Source organism: Labrus mixtus, chromosome 2 (genome assembly GCF_963584025.1).
Source record: "Labrus mixtus chromosome 2, fLabMix1.1, whole genome shotgun sequence".
NCBI lineage: Eukaryota > Metazoa > Chordata > Actinopteri > Labriformes > Labridae > Labrus > Labrus mixtus.
The window spans coordinates 34,812,890-34,832,118 of NC_083613.1; the positions used below are offsets into that span (position 1 = coordinate 34,812,890).

At 48.0% G+C, this 19,229-nt stretch overlaps 3 protein-coding genes and 1 long non-coding RNA gene across 7 annotated transcripts in view; 2 read left to right on the forward strand and 2 right to left on the reverse strand.

Moving 5' to 3' along the window:
• Positions 1-555: 555 nt before the first annotated feature.
• LOC132993476 (reticulon-3-like) lies at positions 556-6,731 on the reverse strand. Its single transcript, XM_061063347.1, has 8 exons — positions 6,540-6,731; positions 5,523-5,673; positions 3,620-3,676; positions 3,293-3,431; positions 2,329-2,398; positions 2,193-2,239; positions 1,669-1,727; positions 556-991 (listed from the first exon to the last, which is right to left on the reverse strand). The coding sequence occupies exons 1-8, from the start codon at positions 6,631-6,633 to the stop codon at positions 943-945; spliced, it is 666 nt and encodes a 221-aa protein (XP_060919330.1). The 5' UTR covers positions 6,634-6,731; the 3' UTR covers positions 556-942.
• A 619-nt stretch (positions 6,732-7,350) lies between these two features.
• Positions 7,351-8,556, forward strand: gemin6 (gem (nuclear organelle) associated protein 6). The gene is made up of 2 exons (XM_061063358.1): positions 7,351-7,586; positions 7,906-8,556. The coding sequence occupies exons 1-2, from the start codon at positions 7,456-7,458 to the stop codon at positions 8,303-8,305; spliced, it is 531 nt and encodes a 176-aa protein (XP_060919341.1). The 5' UTR covers positions 7,351-7,455; the 3' UTR covers positions 8,306-8,556.
• A 2,327-nt stretch (positions 8,557-10,883) lies between these two features.
• The window catches only part of LOC132993367 (son of sevenless homolog 1-like), a 37,434-nt gene continuing 29,088 nt past the window's right edge, over positions 10,884-19,229 (reverse strand). For 2 of the 3 annotated variants that reach the window (XM_061063169.1, XM_061063189.1), the window contains exons 18-23: positions 19,016-19,188; positions 18,395-18,511; positions 17,906-18,179; positions 13,275-13,319; positions 11,789-11,910; positions 10,884-11,693 (exon numbers count right to left, since the gene is read on the reverse strand). In XM_061063169.1, the coding sequence (XP_060919152.1) occupies positions 11,229-11,693; positions 11,789-11,910; positions 13,275-13,319; positions 17,906-18,179; positions 18,395-18,511; positions 19,016-19,188 (1,196 nt within the window). In that variant the 3' untranslated portion in view covers positions 10,884-11,228. The remainder of the gene's footprint in view (positions 11,694-11,788; positions 11,911-13,274; positions 13,320-17,905; positions 18,180-18,394; positions 18,512-19,015; positions 19,189-19,229) is intronic. The other variant, XM_061063179.1, reaches the window with a different exon arrangement.
• On the forward strand, positions 12,772-13,320 carry LOC132993505 (uncharacterized). 2 transcript variants are annotated; one of them, XR_009676481.1, is made up of 4 exons: positions 12,772-12,884; positions 12,931-13,108; positions 13,150-13,184; positions 13,254-13,320. It is a non-coding gene; the product is annotated as an uncharacterized LOC132993505 (long non-coding RNA). The 2 variants fall into 2 exon arrangements; XR_009676482.1 differs by having other exon boundaries at positions 12,880-12,966; positions 13,011-13,108.

Genomic DNA, 19,229 nt, shown 5'->3' on the forward strand with positions numbered 1-19,229 from the left:
TGTTCCTTTAATGATAATAAAGTGAACTGTTCTTTTAATGAACTGTTCCTTTAATGATAATAAAGTGAACTGTTCCTTTAATGATAATAAAGTGAACTGCTCCTTTAATGGTAATAAAGTGAACTGCTCCTTTAATGATAATAAAGTGAACTGCTCCTTTAATGACACATCGGAAAAACACGTTTTTGGAGTTGTAAAATGCACATGAATGCCTGTCATCAAGTGGTGGTCAAAATATGTTTTGTTTTTGTCATAGGGTGTTAGCTAATCTCAGGCTTTGCTAGCCTTAGCCTTTTATTAGCATCAATGATGCTCCGAATCAAATTGCAGGTATTAAAACTACGTTTATCTCTTAAGTCCTGTAACAGCAGTAACACAATAAAGTGAACTGCTCCTTTAATGATAATAAAGTGAACTGCTCCTTTAATGATAATAAAGTGAACTGTTCCTTTAATGACAATAAAGTGAACTGCTCCTTTAATGACAATAAAGTGAACTGCTCCTTTAATGATAATAAAGTGAACTGCTCCTTTAATGATAATAAAAATCTGAGGATTGAAGGTTTTTATCAGACAGCTTTATTATTTTTCAGTCTCTTTTCGGCAGGTAAATCACTGACCAACGGACCAATCAGAGGAGGGGGTTGGGCCACAGCGTCTGCAGATCAGAGTACCAATCAGAGATCGGGGAGGGGCCACAGTGTCTGCAGGCCAGGTTACCAATCAGAGATCGGGGAGGGGCCACAGTGTCTGCAGGTCAGGTTACCAATCAGAGGAGGGGGAGGGGCCACAGTGTCTGCAGATCAGGTTACCAATCAGAGGAGGGGGAGGAGCCACAGTGTCTGCAGATCAGGTTACCAATCGGGGGGGAGGAGCCACAGTGTCTGCAGATCAGGTTACCAATCAGGAGGGGGAGGGGCCACAGTGTCTGTAGATCAGGTGGTCAATCCGTTTTAGTTCTCTTCACTGCTCCAGGTAACCTGTCGTGTAACCTGGAAAACACACACACACACACAGACACACACACACACAGACACACACACACACACACACACACACACACACACACACACTGTGAGGGAGCTGTGTGTGTGTTTGTAGTTAATGTAGTTCTAATGTTCTGTTCATGAAGTGATATTCTTCTGTTTTAGTGTTCTGTCATTATGTCCTCTTGCTCTCGTGTGGTTCTGTTTCCATGTTGTTGTTCTGCTGTTCTATGTTCTCCTGTTCTAACGTCCTGTTGTTCTAAGGTTCTAATCTTCTAGTGATCTGCTCCGCTCGTGTATTTTTAGTTGTTTTCGGACCAAACAGTTCTGGGGACTTTTTGAAGAGGAACTATCTCACTCAGGAGTTCATTGAGATCTAATCACTGTGGGGACTTTATTTCTGTCTGCATTCACACCGCCGTAGAACCTACTCTGAAGCAGGAGCTAAAAAGGTTCCACTAAACCGGGTTCTAGGAACTTAAAATGTCCATAGTTTCTGCAGTGCAGGATCAGTATAAAAAGGGGGAGGGTCCGCTAACATGTGGATGTGTTTTTCTATTATTGTTATTTAATGGTTCTCGTGGAAGCAGCTGAATGTTTGCAGCACTTTGAGTCCAAGACAAACATCACCAAGGAGACGATAAAGTGTGTCGTAATGATCCGTTGTTCTTCTATTAACTCACTTCTGCAGCGTCGCCTCCACTCTGCACCGAATCACCTCCATGAAGTGATCAATCTGCGTCTGCACACACACACACACACACACACACACACACACACACACACACACACACACACACACACACACAAAGGTCAGGTGTTCCTGATCTTTTTTAATGCAGGTGAGTGATTTACAGGTGGAGCCCCCTGCTGGTCTCCCGAGCGCACAGCCAGCGTTTTTTGCTGCCCTGGAAAAACATGCTACATGGACACTCTTCACTCTGTGACTGAAACTGTACAATGTCCAATCAGAGCCACTTGTAGGCGTGACATCTTTCCTGATAACTAATCCAGCACAACCACACAGAGGCGATGTATGCCTCCGCTGGAATGATAAATCAGCGTAAAGCTGAAGAAGATACTGATCCCTGTCCTCCTACTGAAAATTATCATCATGAACTAATTATTAAAACATGACAGGAGCATTGATGCTGATATTTAGAAGTGTCCTTCGATGTTTGCCTGTGCGAGATCAGCTGTTCTGTACCTTCTTCTTCTGGTAGATCAGAGGAGTCGTGAAGAAGATGACGTCCGCTGCACACAAAGAAGAAACACGGTCTATGAAATCCAGAACCGACGAGAATCAAACCTCTCCTAACCAACAGGACCGTTTACAGACTCACCGAGGATCAGGATGGTGACGCCGTTAAAGATCGACCCGATGTACGTCATCAACCACATCACCGCAGCCAGCTGGAACAGACGCAGAACATTTAGAGAACATGACCGGAAAAGGTTAAAGAACATTAACAGAACATAATTCAAAAGAACATTCAGAACATTATATAACATTGTGAGAATATTTAAAGTATGAATTTAGTTTTAAATTTAACATTAGCTGTCAGCGTTGCTTTAAGCATTAGCTGTAAGTATTAGCTTTCAACTTTACCTTTAGCATTAGCTGTTAGCGTTGCATTAAGTATTAGCTGTAAGTATTAGCTTTCAACTTTACCTTTAGCATTAGCTGTCAGTGTTACATTTAGCATTAGCTGTCAGCGTTGCATTAAGTATTAGCGTTGCATTAAGCATTAGCTGTCAGTGTTACATTTAGCATTAGCTGTCAGTGTTACAATAAGTATTAGCTGTCAGTGTTACCTTTAGCATTAGCTGTCAGTGTTACATTTAGCATTAGCTGTCAGTGTTACATTAAGTATTAGCTGTCAGTGTTACCTTTAGCATTAGCTGTCAGTGTTACATTTAGCATTAGCTGTCAGTGTTACATTTAGCATTAGCTGTCAGTGTTACATTAAGTATTAGCTGTCAGTGTTACCTTTAGCATTAGCTGTCAGTGTTACATTTAGCATTAGCTGTCAGTGTTACATTTAGCATTAGCTGTCAGTGTTACATTAAGTATTAGCTGTCAGTGTTACCTTTAGCATTAGCTGTCAACGTTACATTTAGCATTAGCTGTCAGCGTTACATTTAGCATTAGCTGTCAGTGTTACATTTAATATTAGCTATCAGCGTTGCATTAAGCATTAGCTGTCAGCGTTGCATTCAGCATTTGCTGTTAGCATGAAATTTAGCATTAGCTGTCAACATTACATTTAGCATTAGCTGTTAGTATTAGCAACAACATGTTCTGACCTTAAGAGAGTCCACCAAGTCTTCGACCAGCAGCAGCCTCCGAGTCTGATTACTGAACCAGTTCAAATGAGCCAGAGACTGATCAGCCAGCTGCCGGACCGTCTCCGATGACAACAAGATGTCCCTGTCCAACAGAGACCTGAGAGAATGAGGAGGAGCAGGAGGAGAGAAAAGGAGAGAGAGGAGAGAGAGAAGAAAAATAGTAATTTTACACTTTCTATGTTTTATTGTTTAAACTGTTTAAGATGTGTAAATAACGTTTTTAGGGATTTGTATTGAAGTCTGTGTGTGTGTGTGTGTGCGTGCGTGCGTGCGTGCGTGTGTTACCTGAATGGATGACCTTCGTCTGATTTCTGAACGGCCTGGATCACAGATTTATAAACCCTGCGGACAGGAAGTTAGAGTCATCAAAGTGAGGTACTTCATCATACCTGAGATCTCTACCTGTGACTTCATCGTACCTGAGATCTCTACCTGTGACTTCATCGTACCTGAGATCTCTACCTGTGACTTCATCGTACCTGAGATCTCTACCTGTGACTTCATCGTACCTGAGATCTCTACCTGTGACTTCATCGTACCCGACATCTCTACCTGTGACTTCATCGTACCTGAGATCTCTACCTGTGACTTCATCATACCTGAGATCTCTACCTGTGACTTCATATTACCAGACATCTCTACCTGTGACTTCATCGTACCTGAAATCTCTACCTGTGACTTCATCGTACCTGAGATCTCTACCTGTGACTTCATCGAACCTGAGATCTCTACCTGTGACTTCATCGTTCTACCTGTGACTTCATCGTACCTGAGATCTCTACCTGTGACTTCATCGTACCTGAGATCTCTACCTGTGACTTCATTGTACCTGAGATCTCTACCTGTGACTTCATCGTACATGACATCTCTACCTGTGACTTCATCATACCTGAGATCTCTACCGGAGACTTCATCGTACCTGAGATCTCTACCTGTGACTTCATCGTACCTGAGATCTCTACTTGTGACTTCATCGTACCTGAGATCTCTACCTGTGACTTCTTCGTTCTACCTGTGACTCCATCGTACCTGAGATCTCTACCTGAGACTTCATCGTACCTGAGATCTCTACCTGTGACTTCATCGTACCTGAGATCTCTACCTGTGACTTCATCGTACCTGAGATCTCTACCTGTGACTTCATCGTACCTGAGATCTCTACCTGTGACTTCATCGTACCTGAGATCTCTACCTGTGACTTCATCATACCTGAGATCTCTACCTGTGACTTCATCATACCTGAGATCTCTACCTGTGACTTCATCGTACCTGACATCTCTACCTGTGACTTCATCATTCGACCTGTGACTTCATCGTACCTGAGATCTCTACCTGTGACTTCATCGTACCTGAGATCTCTACCTGCGACTTCATCGTACCTGAGATCTCTACCTGTGACTTCATCATACCTGAGATCTCTACCGGAGACTTCATTGTACCTGAAATCTCTACCTGTGACTTCATCGTACCTGAGATCTCTACTTGTGACTTCATCGTACCTGAGATCTCTACCTGTGACTTCTTCGTTCTACCTGTGACTCCATCGTACCTGAGATCTCTACCTGAGACTTCATCGTACCTGAGATCTCTACCTGTGACTTCATCGTACCTGAGATCTCTACCTGTGACTTCATCATACCTGAGATCTCTACCTGTGACTTCATCGTACCAGACATCTCTACCTGTGACTTCATCGTACCTGACATCTCTACCTGTGACTTCATCGTACCTGAGATCTCTACCTGTGACTTCATCATACCTGAGATCTCTACCTGTGACTTCATCGTACCAGACATCTCTACCTGTGACTTCATCGTACCTGACATCTCTACCTGTGACTTCATCATTCGACCTGTGACTTCATCGTACCTGAGATCTCTACCTGTGACTTCATCGTACCTGAGATCTCTACCTGCGACTTCATCGTACCTGAGATCTCTACCTGTGACTTCATCGTACCTGAGATCTCTACCTGCGACTTCATCGTACCTGAGATCTCTACCTGTGACTTCATCGTACCTGAGATCTCTACCTGTGACTTCATTGTACCTGAGATCTCTACCTGAGACTTCATCGTACCTGAGATCTCTACCTGTGACTTCATCGTACCTGAACACCTTTGTAACACCTGATTAGTATGATGAACTCTATTCACAGTGCACGCCCCCAGGTGACCCCACCCTCTCACCTGAAGGTGATGGTGATACACAGGCAGGTGAGCAGCAGGTAGGACACCACACTGATGACCGACAGCGTTGCCACGGAAACAAGGACGAGCAGAGACAGGCCGAAAGCCACGGCAGACTTCTTTGGTTCTTTCCAGTGGACGAGTTCTAAAGCTGCAGGAGAGGGTTTTCACGATATCAACACCTGACTAATACCATGGCAACAAAAATAAAAGTCCAAGACGCCCAATGTGGGGACATTTCTCGTTTTTAATCATCATAAATTGCAGGTAAACTCTTGCAGACTGTCTCAATTGTACAAAAATGATGTAAATGTATTTGTTCATGTAATTTGAGTAGTGGTCTGCATCCTTTATACTAGTGTGGCTCATACACCAGTATACCAGTATAAAATGCTGAGACCATCACCTGCAGCCGCCTGACGGGAGTGAACGCTGGCTTCCTCTCTGGGGATCTTTGAGGATCGTTATCTTAAATATTCTCACTGTTTCTGTCTGCAGTGACGTGTTCACAATAATCTGTTTGAAGTTTGCTGGTGATCACATGTGATGTATTAACAGTCTGAGGGGTCAGAGGTCAACAGATTAACATCCCTGCAGCTGTAAGCAGCTTTAATTAAAGTCTGAATAACAGAGTCAGCTGACTGTTAGCAAATAGAGAACAATGAGCTCTGTGTGTGTGTCAACACGCTACTAGCCGGTTAGCTAACAGCTCTGTTAACATGCTCACTAACAGGACGAATACCTGCAGCAGGTAGTTAGCTTTACAGTTAGCTACAATTTAAAGGGCCATTACAAAACTCATTTTTGAAATAAATCCTGGTGAGCTGAGGTGACTGTTACCATGACAACAAGTTAAACACTGCAAAAAAAAAAACAGTCATTAGATTAACTTAAACTTACATTATGAAACATCAACCAATCAGCAGTGAGCTCAGCAATCAGCTGATCGATTACCGTCAGTGTGTGTCTCAGCTGTCTCCATGACGACAGAGAGAGATGTGCACAGGTGAGTCGTACCTGAGTGCGAGAGGTCTCTGAGTGAGGAGGAGGTGGAGACGTTGTTGGGCGATGAAGAATCAGAGCTGCTGCTGCTGCTGGTGGAGTCGGCCATCTTCCTCCTCTGAGTGTGAGAGTGTGTGAGAGTGTGTGAGTGTGTGTGAGTGTGTGTGAGTGTGTGTGCAGCTGAAGTTTCTCTCCAGTTTGACCCCAACTCTCAGCTGCTGGAAACGACTGTGACATCAAGTGAGGGCGGGGCTTATATGAAGGGGTGTGTCCACACATAAGCAATCAGAGCTCCTTATACACACACACACACACACGTGTTTTAACTATGTGTCTCCATCCAGCTTGATTGCTTTAATGTGATCTCACATTTTTAGATGCCATTATTATTCTATCTCGTCCTTCATTCATTGTATCACTTATTTTTATCCCTCTGATGTTTTCCTCGCTGCTTTTACATATTTATTAACCAGATATCATTTCTGCAACGTATCGGTATCACCTGTGACGTGACATCTTCTTCATCTTTATTTTGATCCTGTTTTCTTTTTATCTTGGACTTTTATTCCTTTAACTTTTTTTGGGTTTATATCTTTGACTGCCTTTTGTATCTTTCTTATGTTTATCGTATTATTTTCCTGCTTTGTGTAATCTGTTTTTAAAGGTTCTTTATAAATACAGTTATTATTACGATCACTTTCTTATCCTATAATACTCTGAACATGAGGTGCTGTTGTAATGTACCGTGTTGACCTGCAGGGGGCAACAGCGGCTCGCTCTAACAATTCGCCCGGAAGCGGAACCTTTCTCAGGATGCTGTGTTTTCTCCGGAGGGGTTTAAAGCCGGTGCAGCGGTGAGGTGTGCCGTCTGTGTGTTGTGTACATTAATTTCACATTCACCAGGCAGGTCGGTTTATCGTTTGGGACCGTGATGCAGTGCGACTGGCCTCTGTTAGGTCCGCTGCAGTGGACAAGTTACGTCAACAAACAGGTGAGGGTGAAGGCGGGAAAAGATGAAGAGCACCGCGGCTGGCTGCTTACCGTGGACCCGGTGTCGGCCAGGTGAGTGACTGACCACACACACACACACAGTCACACACACTCACACACACAGTCACACACACTCACAGTCACACACACAGTCACACACACACACACAGTCACACACACACACACACACACACACACACACACACACACACACACACACACACACACAGTCATCTGTCTTTTCACCTGTCACCATGGTAACAGACTAAACAGATGTTTAAAATCTGGATTAATTGATACAGATGTTTTGAGGATTTTACAGGAAGTGATGTCATACACCTGATGCTGCTGATGGTTCAGGACTGATGTGGTTCTGGTTTCTGTGTTGCAGTCTGGTCCTAGTGGACTTCGGGTTGCCGGGCAAGGCCTCAGTTCAGGTGGTGATGGGTCACGCGGTGGAGGAGGTTCAGGTCCTGCAGGAGGCAGACCAGGAGACAACAGAGCGACTCCAGACCTCCTTCCTCCCCCCGACGCCCCGCAGGCTGGACCCTGAGGTCCTGACCACCACCAGGGTGCGGGTCCGGAGCTGGCTGGAGAAGAACCGGATCCCTGTGGAGGAGGAGGGCGCAGCGCTTAGGGTGGCGGGGGTCCTGACTATCACGGCCCCGTACGGACCCGAAGACTGCTGCAGCTCCAACCAGATCATCTTAGACCGCATCCAGAGACTGATCCAGAACCAACCGGATGCTCTAGAGACTGAACCAGAACCAACCGGATCCCCCAAAAACTGATCCAGATTCTGATCAAGACTGACCCTGTAGGACTTGGATTTCAAGTCGACCTATCAGATCCCTGCTCTGTGTCGAACCAATCAGAGCGCTGCAGCAGCTTTGACTGACAGCTTGTCTGGGGTCAGTTTGGGTCATTCATGGCCCCGCCCCCTCCTGATGTCATCGGTGTAAAGGAAATGAGAAAATAAGTTGTTGTTTTTTTTTTGTTCAGATGTTTGTTGATAAATAAAATAAAACTTTATTAAACTGAATTTACCGATCTGAAATATTTAAAATCAACAGATACAAATATAAAACTTAAATGTTCAGATGTTTTGAAATCGCTAAAATCAGCTGATCGATCAGAAAAACATGAGACAGGAACAGCTGGGAGGAGAAAGTTCGGATTCATTCAGTGTTGAAATGAGAAAAATTACAAAACAAAGAGCAACTTGAACATCTGTCCCTACCAGTGTGAGTCAGAGATCAGCTGGAGGTCAGCTGGAGGTCAGAGATCAGCTGGAGGTCAGCTAGAGGTCAGCTGGAGGTCAGAGATCAGCTGGAGGTCAGCTAGAGGTCAGCTGGAGGTCAGCTGGAGGTCAGAGATCAGCTGGAGGTCAGCTGGAGGTCAGATCAGCTGGAGATCAACTGGAGGTCAGAGATCAGCTGGAGGTCAGCTGGAGGTCAGAGATCAGCTGGAGGTCAGCTAGAGGTCAGCTGGAGGTCAGATCAGCTGGAGGTCAGAGATCAGCTGGAGGTCAGCTGGAGGTCAGAGATCAGCTGGAGGTCAGCTGAAGGTCAGAGATCAGCTGGAGGTCAGCTAGAGGTCAGCTGGAGGTCAGATCAGCTGGAGGTCAGCTGGAGGTCAGAGATCAGCTGGAGGTCAGAGATCAGCTGGAGGTCAGCTGGAGGTCAGAGATCAGCTGGAGGTCAGGACGATGCTGATGAAGACTAAAGTAAACCTCTGTGAGGGACGGGGAGGACTCGGCTGCTCATGTTGGATTTAGAGATGAAAAATAAAAAAATAATTTAAAAAATAAACGCCTTTTCCATGTCTAAATTTTAACCTTGTGACACCTGCTTGAAAGACTTTGATATATTTATACGCCTCTTAACGTGCATCAAAGCACTCGTGAGTGATTATGTTAACGGGAGCTCGACTGATTTATGGACCGATATCAGAATGTCCAGTGACTACCGGCTAACTTTGTCACAGAAATGCTGCGATATGACTCGATTTATTCAGCAGTTAGAAATCATTTAATTTGAGTTGCATTGTTTTAAACTAGCAGTTCTTTCACCAGCAGAGGGCGCTATATGGCAACATTAACCGAGTGCTCCGAGAGGAGAGCAAGACCGCAAATATCTCTGAAAAATCCTCGTCTAGTTTTTAGGGGACGTGTCCCTCACTTAGACCGTAACACCGGGAAGGTTGCTGTCGTAACCAGGGGATACAAATCAAACAAATGAATTAAAGTTATTTGTTCTTTTAGAAAGAGGCGTTTTCCTTCTGACCTCAGTGATGACGTGGAGAAATAGACGATCAGTGGTGGTCTTGATTTAAAATCCAGAGTCCGCCCAGTCTGAGACCGAGACAAAACCGATTTTGAGTACATCATCACTCTGCAGAGTGTCGAGTGGTGATGCTCGTTCATGCTCAGTAACTTTCCAGCTGAGCGGCCATCTTGTCTTCATTCTAAATCTTATTCATTCTAAAGTGTTATAACTGAGGGATCAACACAGTAAATGTGTTTATTTATATCTATCTATCTCTTCAGATCGAACATAGATCTAAGAAAGACAGCGGGCGATTATAACGGTATCAGATTTCTTCCCCCAACATCGATATCGGCTCCAAAACTCGCGAATCGTTCCAGACTTTTAAAACGTACGGTACACAATCCAATCCTGTTCAGTTCATTAAAGGTGACATATTCTCCTCCTCCTCCTCTTCAGTTTAAATAAGTCTCAGAGCTCCTCAAAACATGTGTGTGAAGTTTCTAAATCCACTTTGATCCTGTATTTGATCATGTCTATAAACCCCTCTATTTCAGCCCTGCTCAGAACAGGCTGTTTCTGTGTCTGTACCTTTAAATATGTAAATTAGTTGTGTATGTAGCTTTAAATATGTAAATGAGCTGTTTCTGTGTCTGTACCTTTAAATATGTAAATTAGCTGTTTCTGTGTCTGTACCTTTAAATATGTAAATTAGCTGTCAGTGTGGTTTCAAAACAAGTTTTTGTAATTTTTAATTTCTGTGCCGTCTTACGTTACTTCCCATTTGGATGCAAACCAGCTTTTATTTTGAAAGAAAAAAACAGAAACATCCGGTAGATCGCAGGTTATGAACTAAACCTAAAAAAAAAAAAGAACTGTCTGTAGTGGACTGTAGTGGACTGTGGTGGTCTGTAGTGGTCTGTGGTGGTCTGTAGTGGACTGGGGTGGTCTTTTGTGGACTGTGGTGGTCTGTAGTAGACTATGGTGGTCTTTAGTGGACTGGGGTGGTCTGTAGTGGACTGGGTTGGTCTTTTGTGGACTGTGGTGGTCTGAAGTGGACTTTGGTGGAATGTAGTGGACTCAGTAAAGACAGTAGACCTGGTTCTGGTTTTGGTTCCCTTGTCGTTTTTTAATTGGAGGATCCACTCGGAGACCAGAACCGTCACAGTACCTCTGTGGTTCTGGTTCTGGTCCAGGTCCTGAAGGGTCCTCAGAGTCCTGTAGCCCGAGGCCACATCAGTCAGTTTTTCACAAGAGCACAAGATCTGCATTTTATTTTGACAGTCCAGATTGGATCAGAGCCTCTTGATTGGCCTATCAGATGTTTGTCTTAAAACCAGCCTTTAGTTCTGATCCAATCAGCTGTAGTGTTTCCATTTCTGGCCCTGCCTCTCATACAGGCTGTCCAATCAGCTGCCCCCCCTTACAGGAAGTCAAGGCTGTCCAATCATAAGGCAGGGGGCGTGTCCAGCAGGGGGGCGTGGCTCAGAGACTCCCTCTTGTAGGTTTTAGGGGGAAGTTTCGGAACACCGTGTCGGGGGGGAACAGGGGGGCCATCCAGGGGAAGCAGGGGTAAGGGGGGCGAGGGGAGGGCCGTCTTCTTTGAGGCGGGGATGGGACTGGGGGTGACGGGGGCGGGATGGGGCGGTGAGGAGGCAATGGGAGCGGAGCTGACGCAGGGGGAGGGAGAGGAGGTGGAGGGGAAGAAGGCCTGAGGCAGCAGGTCACAGCGGGGCGGGCGGCCCTGAGGGGGGGGCAGGAGGTGCAGGGGGGAGCTAAGAGGTTCCCGAGGAGGCAGAGAGGGGGGGCTGTCCGGGGGAGACGACGACAACGACGAGTAACGAGTGGGAAGGAGCTTACAGGTGGGCTGGCGCGGCGGCACTGCGGGGGGGCTGTCCAACTGTGACATCATCTGTAAGAGAGGGGGAGGGGGGTACAGAGTGAGAACAGAACCAGACAGATTCTTCAGGTTCTAATTAGAACGTCATGTTCTCTAACGAGGTTTACCTTCGACGGAGACGACTCAGCAGGAGCCGACTCAGGACGTCTGCGAGGAGGAACCGGAGGAGGAACAGGAACCTCCTCAGAACCACGACTGAAACTCACCATGGAGGAGACCGAGGAGGACCCTGAGAGGAGAACACACACTGTTAGAACCACACACACACATAAAGAACAGAACACACACAGTTAGAACCACACACACACATAAAGAACAGAACACACACAGTTAGAACCACACACACACATAAAGAACAGAACACACACAGTTAGAACCACACACACACATAAAGAACAGAACACACACAGTTAGAACCACACACACACATAAAGAACAGAACACACACAGTTAGAACAACACACACACATAAAGAACAGAACACACACAGTTAGAACAACACACACACATAAAGAACAGAACACACACAGTTAGAACCACACACACACATAAAGAACAGAACACACACAGTTAGAACCACACACACACATAAAGAACAGAACACACACAGTTAGAACAACACACACACATAAAGAACAGAACACACACAGTTAGAACAACACACACACATAAAGAACAGAACACACACAGTTAGAACCACACACACACATAAAGAACAGAACACACACAGTTAGAACCACACACACACATAAAGAACAGAACACACACAGTTAGAACCACACACACACACACAGTTAGAACAGAACAAACACAGTTAGAACAACACACACACACACACACACACACACACACACACACACACACACACACACACACACACACACACACACACACACACACACACACACACACACACACACACACACACACACACACACACACACACACACACACACACACACACACACACACACACACACAGGTGGATCAGACAGATACAGGTGGATCAGACCGGTACAGGTGAACTGACAGAAAAGGATCATCCTGCCAGCAGCTTGACAACATCATTGATACACAGCTCATCATGGTCAGATGGTTTCCATGGAGACAAACAAAAATAAGAGCTGAACACGTGTCTCATACGTTTGTCTGGTCAGTGAGTGATGAAGGTTTGAGTAAGAAAGGTGAGACAGGTGAGTGAAGGTGAGTGATGAAGGTGAGACAGGTGAGTGAAGGTGAGACAGGTGAGTGAAGGTCAGACAGGTGAGTGATGAAGGTGAGACAGGTGAGTGATGAAGGTCAGACAGGTGAGTGATGAAGATGAGACAGGTGAGTGAAGGTCAGACAGGTGAGTGATGAAGGTGAGACAGGTGAGTGATGAAGGTCAGACAGGTGAGTGATGAAGATGAGACAGGTGAGTGATGAAGGTCAGACAGGTGAGTGATGAAGATGAGACAGGTGAGTGAAGGTCAGACAGGTGAGTGATGAAGGTGAGACAGGTGAGTGAAGGTGAGACAGGTGAGTGATGAAGGTGAGTGATGAAGGTGAGACAGGTGAGTGAAGGTGAAGGAGAGTCAGGAGGGTCATACTAACGTGGACCGTGAGGCAGAGAGACCACAGAGAAGATACTGTCGCAGGCTGCAGAGTGAAGAGGAGAAAACACTGTGAGGAGGAGAGAGGAGACAGGAGAGAGGAAAGGAGGAGAGGAGAAGAGGAGAGGAGACAGGAGGGAGAGGAGAGAGGAAAGGAGGAGGAAAGGAGGAGAGGAGACAGGAGACAGGAGAGGAGAAGGAGAGGCGAGAGGAGACAGGAGAGAGGAAAGGAGGAGGAGAGAAGAGACAGGAGAGAGGAAAGGAAGAGAGGGGAGGAGAGAAGAGGGAGAGGAGGAGAGGAGGAGAGAGGAGGGAGAGGAGACAGGAGAGGAGGAGAGGAAAGGAGGAGAGGGGAGGAGACAGGAGGGAGAGGAGAGGAGGAGAGAGGAGAGGAGAGACAGGAGAGGAGGAGACAGGAGAGGAGAGAGGAGAAGAGAGGGGAGAGGAAGAGGAGACAGGAGAGAGGAGGGAGAGGAGAGAGGAAAGGAGGAGAGGAGACAGGAGAGAGGAGAGGAGACAGGATAGGAGGAGAGGAGAGGAGAAGAGGAGAGAGGAGGGAGAGGAGAGAGGAAAGGAGGAGGAAAGGAGGAGAGGAGACAGGAGAGAGGAGAGGAGAGGAGAGGAGAGAGGAGACAGGAGAGAGGAGACAGGAGAGAGGAAAGGAGGAGAGGAGGAGAGAGGGGGGAGAGGAGACAGGAGAGAGGAGAGGAGAGACAGGAGAGGAGAGGAGAGACAGGAGAGGAGAGGAGAGCAGAGAGGAGAAGAGAGGAGAGAGGAGGAGGAGACAGGAGAGAGGAGGGAGAGGAGAGAGGAAAGGAGGAGAGGAGACAGGAGAGAGGAGAGGAGAGGAGAGAGGAGACAGGAGAGGAGAGGAGAGACAGGAGAGGAGAGGAGAGCAGAGAGGAGAAGAGAGGAGAGAGGAGGAGGAGACAGGAGAGAGGAGGGAGAGGAGAGAGGAAAGGAGGAGAGGAGACAGGAGAGAGGAGAGGAGAGGAGAGAGGAGACAGGAGAGAGGAGAGAGGAGAGGAGACAGGAGAGAGGAAAGGAGGAGGAGAGAGGAGACAGGAGAGAGGAAAGGAAGAGAGGGGAGGAGAGAAGAGGGAGAGGAGAGAGGAGAGAGGAGGGAGAGGAGAGGAGAGAGGAGAGAGGAGAGGGGAGAGGGGAGACAGGAGAGGAGAGGAGAGGGGAGGAGGAGACAGGATAGGAGGAGAGGAGAGGAGAAGAGGAGAGAGGAGAGGAGACAGGAGGGAGAGGAGAGAGGAAAGGAGGAGGAAAGGAGGAGAGGAGACAGGAGAGAGGAGAGGAGAGGAGACAGGATAGGAGGAGAGGAGAGGAGAAGAGGAGAGAGGAGAGGAAGAGGAAAGGAGGAGAGGAGACATGAGAGAGGAGACAGGAGGGAGAGGAGAGAGGAAAGGAAGAGGAAAGGAGGAGAGGAGAGAGGAGAGAGGAGAGGAGACAGGAGAAGAGGAGAGAGGAAAGGAGGAGGAGAGAGGAGACAGGAGAGAGGAAAGGAGAAGAGGAGAGAGGAAAGGAGGAGGAGAGAGGAGACAGGAGAGAGGAAAGGAGGAGAGGAGAGAGGAAAGGAGGAGGAGAGAGGAGACAGGAGAGAGGAAAGGAGGAGAGAAGAGGGAGAGGAGGAGAGGAGACAGGAGAGGAGGAGAGGAGAGGAAAGGAAGAGAGGGGAGGAGACAGGAGGGACAGGAGAGGAGAGGAGAGCAGAAGAGAGGAGAGGAGAGGAGAGCAGAAGAGAGGAGAGAGGAGAGGAGAGAGGAGGAGGAGACAGGAGAGAGGAGGGAGGGGAGAGGAGAGAGGAAAGGAGGAGAGGAGACAGGAGAGAGGAGAGGAGAGAGGAGACAGGAGAGAGGAGACAGGAGAGAGGAAAGGAGGAGAGAGGAGACAGGAGAGAGGAAAGGAGGAGAGGGGAGGAGACAGGAGAAAAGAGGGAGAGGAGGAGGGAGGAGGAGAGGAGAGAGGAGGGAGAGGAGAGGAGGAGAGGAGAGGAAAGGAGGAGAGGGGAGGAGACAGGAGAGAGGAGGGAGAGGAGGTGAGAGGACAGGAGAGGGGAGACAGGAGAGGAGGAGACAGGAGGAGAGGAGAGAGGAGAAGAGAGGAGACAGGAGAGAGGAGAGGAGACAGGAGAGGAGGAGAGAGGAAAGGAGGAGGAAAGGAGGAGAGGAGACAGGAGAGGAGAGGAGAGGAGACAGGAGAAGAGGAGAGAGGAAAGGAGGAGGAGAGAGGAGACAGGAGAGAGGAAAGGAGGAGAGGAGAGAGGAAAGGAGGAGGAGAGAGGAGACAGGAGAGAGGAAAGGAGGAGAGAAGAGGGAGAGGAGGAGAGGAGACAGGAGAGGAGGAGAGGAGAGGAAAGGAGGAGAGGGGAGGAGACAGGAGGGAGAGGAGAGACAGGAGAGGAGGAGACAGGAGAGGAGAGGAGAGCAGAGAGGAGAAGAGAGGAGAGAGGAGAGGAGAGAGGAGGAGCAGACAGGAGAGAGGAGGGAGAGGAGAGAGGAAAGGAGGAGAGGAGACAGGAGAGAGGAGAGGAGAGGAGAGAGGAGACAGGAGAGAGGAAAGGAGGAGGAGAGAGGAGAGAGGAGGGAGAGGAGAGGAGACAGGAGAGAGGAGGTGAGAGGACAGGAGAGGGGAGACAGGAGAGGAGGAGACAGGAGGAGAGGAGAGGAGAGAGGAGAGAGGAGAGGAGACAGGAGGGAGAGGAGAGAGGAAAGGAGGAGGAAAGGAGGAGAGGAGACAGGAGAGAGGAGAGGAGAGGAGACAGGATAGGAGGAGAGGAGAGGAGACAGGATAGGAGGAGAGGAGAGGAGAAGAGGAGAGAGGAGAGGAGACAGGAGAGGAGACAGGAGGGAGAGGAGAGAGGAAAGGAGGAGGAAAGGAGGAGAGAGGAGAGGAGACAGGAGAAGAGGGGAGAGGAAAGGAGGAGGAGAGAGGAGACAGGAGAGAGGAAAGGAGGAGAGGAGAGAGGAAAGGAGGAGGAGAGAGGAGACAGGAGAGAGGAAAGGAGGAGAGAAGAGGGAGAGGAGGAGAGGAGACAGGAGAGGAGGAGAGGAGAGGAAAGGAGGAGAGGGGAGGAGACAGGAGGGAGAGGAGAGACAGGAGAGGAGGAGAGGAGAAGAGAGGAGACAGGAGAGAGGAGAGGAGACAGGAGAGGAGGAGAGAGGAAAGAGGAGGAGAGAAAATGAGGATAGAGAAGAAGAGGAGGAGCATGGAAGATGAGTATAAGGAGTACAGGGCTGTATCTGAATTGCCAATCTGTCGGTAGTCAGTACCTACTATCTGCTGTATACTGTTTAGTACCTACTATCTGCTGTATACTGTTTAGTACCTACTATCTGCTGTTTACTGTTTAGTATCTACTATCTGCTGTTTACTGTTTAGTACCTACTATCTGCTGTATACTGTTTAGTACCTACTATCTGCTGTTTACTGTTTAGTACCTACTATCTGCTGTTTACTGTTTAGTACCTACTATCTGCTGTTTACTGTTTAGTACCTACTATCTGCTGTATACTGTTTAGTACCTACTATCTGCTGTATACTGTTTAGTACCTACTATCTGCTGTATACTGTTTAGTACCTACTATCTGCTGTATACTGTTTAGTACCTACTATCTGCTGTATACTGTTTAGTACCTACTATCTGCTGTTTACTGTTTAGTACCTACTATCTGCTGTTTACTGTTTAGTACCTACTATCTGCTGTATACTGTTTAGTACCTACTATCTGCTGTTTACTCTTTAGTACCTACTATCTGCTGTTTACTGTTTAGTACCTACTATCTGCTGTTTACTGTTTAGTACCTACTATCTGCTGTATACTGTTTAGTACCTACTATCTGCTGTTTACTGTTTAGTACCTACTATCTGCTGTTTACTCTTTAGTACCTACTATCTGCTGTATACTGTTTAGTACCTACTATCTGCTGTTTACTCTTTAGTACCTTCTATCTGCTGTTTACTGTTTAGTACCTACTATCTGCTGTTTAGTATCTACTATCTACATGAAACCAGGAAGTTAGTATCCATACTGAAATGTTCAGTATACTGAAACTTCTACTGAAAAGTACTGACTACTGAACTGTGGATATTCAGAAAGGGCCCAGGACTGAAGAGGAGAGGAGGTGGAGAAACAGGAGAGAGGCGAGGAGGAGAGGAGCAGAACTGAGTGAAGAGGAGAGAGGAGAGAGGAGGTGAGAGAGGAGAGAGGAGGTGAGAGAGGAGAGAGGAGGTGAGAGAGGAGAGGAGAGAGGAGGTGAGAGAGGAGAGAGGAGAGGAGAGGAGAGGAGAGGAGAGAGGAGGTGAGAGAGGAGAGAGGAGGTGAGAGAGGAGAGAGGAGGTGAGAGAGGAGAGAGGAGAGAGGAGGTGAGAGAGGAGAGAGGAGGTGAGAGAGGAGAGAGGAGGTGAGAGAGGAGGAGTCTCACAGATGTCGACATGTTAGTTTCATTTGGAGCTCTAAAGTAAGTGAAGGAGGATGACCATGAACTCATTGATCACAGGTCAGAGGTCATCAAACACCTGTGATGATGTCACAGTTTAATACAGTGACTCACCGATCAAACATGAAGGTTAGTGTGAGCTGTTAGTGTGTGTGTTAGCAAGAGTGCGCCTGTGGGCGGGGCTTACTGGAATGGAAGGGGCTGCTGGGACCCTGTGGGGAATCGAACACACTGCCTACGTCTGTTGAGCTGGAGGCGGCGGAGGCTGGGGGCGGAGTCAGCGGTGTGCGTGGGGAGTTGGGGGCTGAGACGGCCACGCCCTCCGCCTCACTGTCAGGTATGCGGCTGTAGCTGATCTTCCTGGGCTCGTTCTGCAGCGGCGTCGGGTGACGCATGGTGCCGGGCCTCGCCGAAGAAGGGCGGATCCCCGGAGACTTGAGAGGACAGGAATACTTCTTGGCCTGGACACAGGTGGACACGTTTTAAACTGGTTACCAGGTGATCAGCACACAGAGGCAGTCTGACTCGAGTGACATCACCCGAGGACATTTATCAGACACACAGCTCCCTCTGGAGGCACAGCAGGGCTTTACACCTGTGCAGGTACGGTGGCTCTTATTGACCAAACAAATATTAAATATCGACAAATATCAATGGTAACCATGGTGACACTCACAAAGCGAGGCAAAGAGCGGGCGTTTCGAGGTTCGATCTCCAGGGATTTGTTGAACAGGTGATCTGCGAAGTCCTTCTCGGACATGTCCTCCATCGGGTTGAGGTTCTCGAAGAACTTCTGCTCCAGAGACAGGAGAGGAGAGAGGAGACAGGAGAGGAGGAGAGAGGAGAGGAGAGAGGACAGGAGACAGGAGAGGAGGAGAGAGGAGACAGGAGAGGAGGAGAGAGGAGAGGAGAGAGGACAGGAGACAGGAGAGGAGGAGAGGAGAGAGGAGAGGAGACAGGAGACAGGAGAGAGGAGAGGAGGAGAGGAGGAGAGAGGAGAGGAGGAGGAGAGAGGAGAGGAGAGAGGAGACAGGAGAGGAGGAGAGGAGGAGAGGAGAGGAGAGAGGAGAGGAGACAGGAGAGGAGGAGAGGAGGAGAGAGGAGAGGAGAGAGGAGAGGAGACAGGAGAGGAGGAGGAGAGAGGAGAGGAGGAGAGGAGAGGAGAGGAGGAGAGAGGAGGAGGAGACAGGAGAGGAGGAGGAGGGGGAGACAGGAGAGGAGGAGAGGAACAAATGTCAGCCCCTGTGACATCACACAGCGCTACAAAAACAGGAAGTGATGTCACTGCGCGACTCACCCTGATGTCGCTCTCCCCCCGTAGACAGTACGGCTGGTTCTGGTACTGCTGGATCTCCCCGGTGATCTCAGCCACCTTCCTCCTCTTGCTGAAGTTGATCAGGTCTTTGCCGTGCCGCCGCAGGAAGTCGGGGTTTCCCTCCTCCGTCTTCAGGATGTTGGTCAGGTAGATACCTGAGAGACACAGAGCTCAGAGTTAGCCGGTGAGCCTACAT

What these genes read in the sequence shown, in the direction of transcription:
- LOC132993476 (XM_061063347.1), bottom strand. Translation starts at nt 6,633, where the DNA reads ATGGCCGACTCCACCAGCAGCAGCAGCAGCTCTGATTCTTCATCGCCC. An exon ending in CAGAGACCTCTCGCACTCAG is followed by an intron (nt 5,674 to 6,539) that starts GTACGACTCACC and finishes CCTCTCCTGCAG; the next exon opens with CTTTAGAACTCGTCCACTGG. An exon ending in CGTCACCATCCTGATCCTCG is followed by an intron (nt 2,240 to 2,328) that starts GTGAGTCTGTAA and finishes CTTTGTGTGCAG; the next exon opens with CGGACGTCATCTTCTTCACG.
- gemin6 (XM_061063358.1), top strand. Translation starts at nt 7,456, where the DNA reads ATGCAGTGCGACTGGCCTCTGTTAGGTCCGCTGCAGTGGACAAGTTAC. An exon ending in GTGGACCCGGTGTCGGCCAG is followed by an intron (nt 7,587 to 7,905) that starts GTGAGTGACTGA and finishes TCTGTGTTGCAG; the next exon opens with TCTGGTCCTAGTGGACTTCG.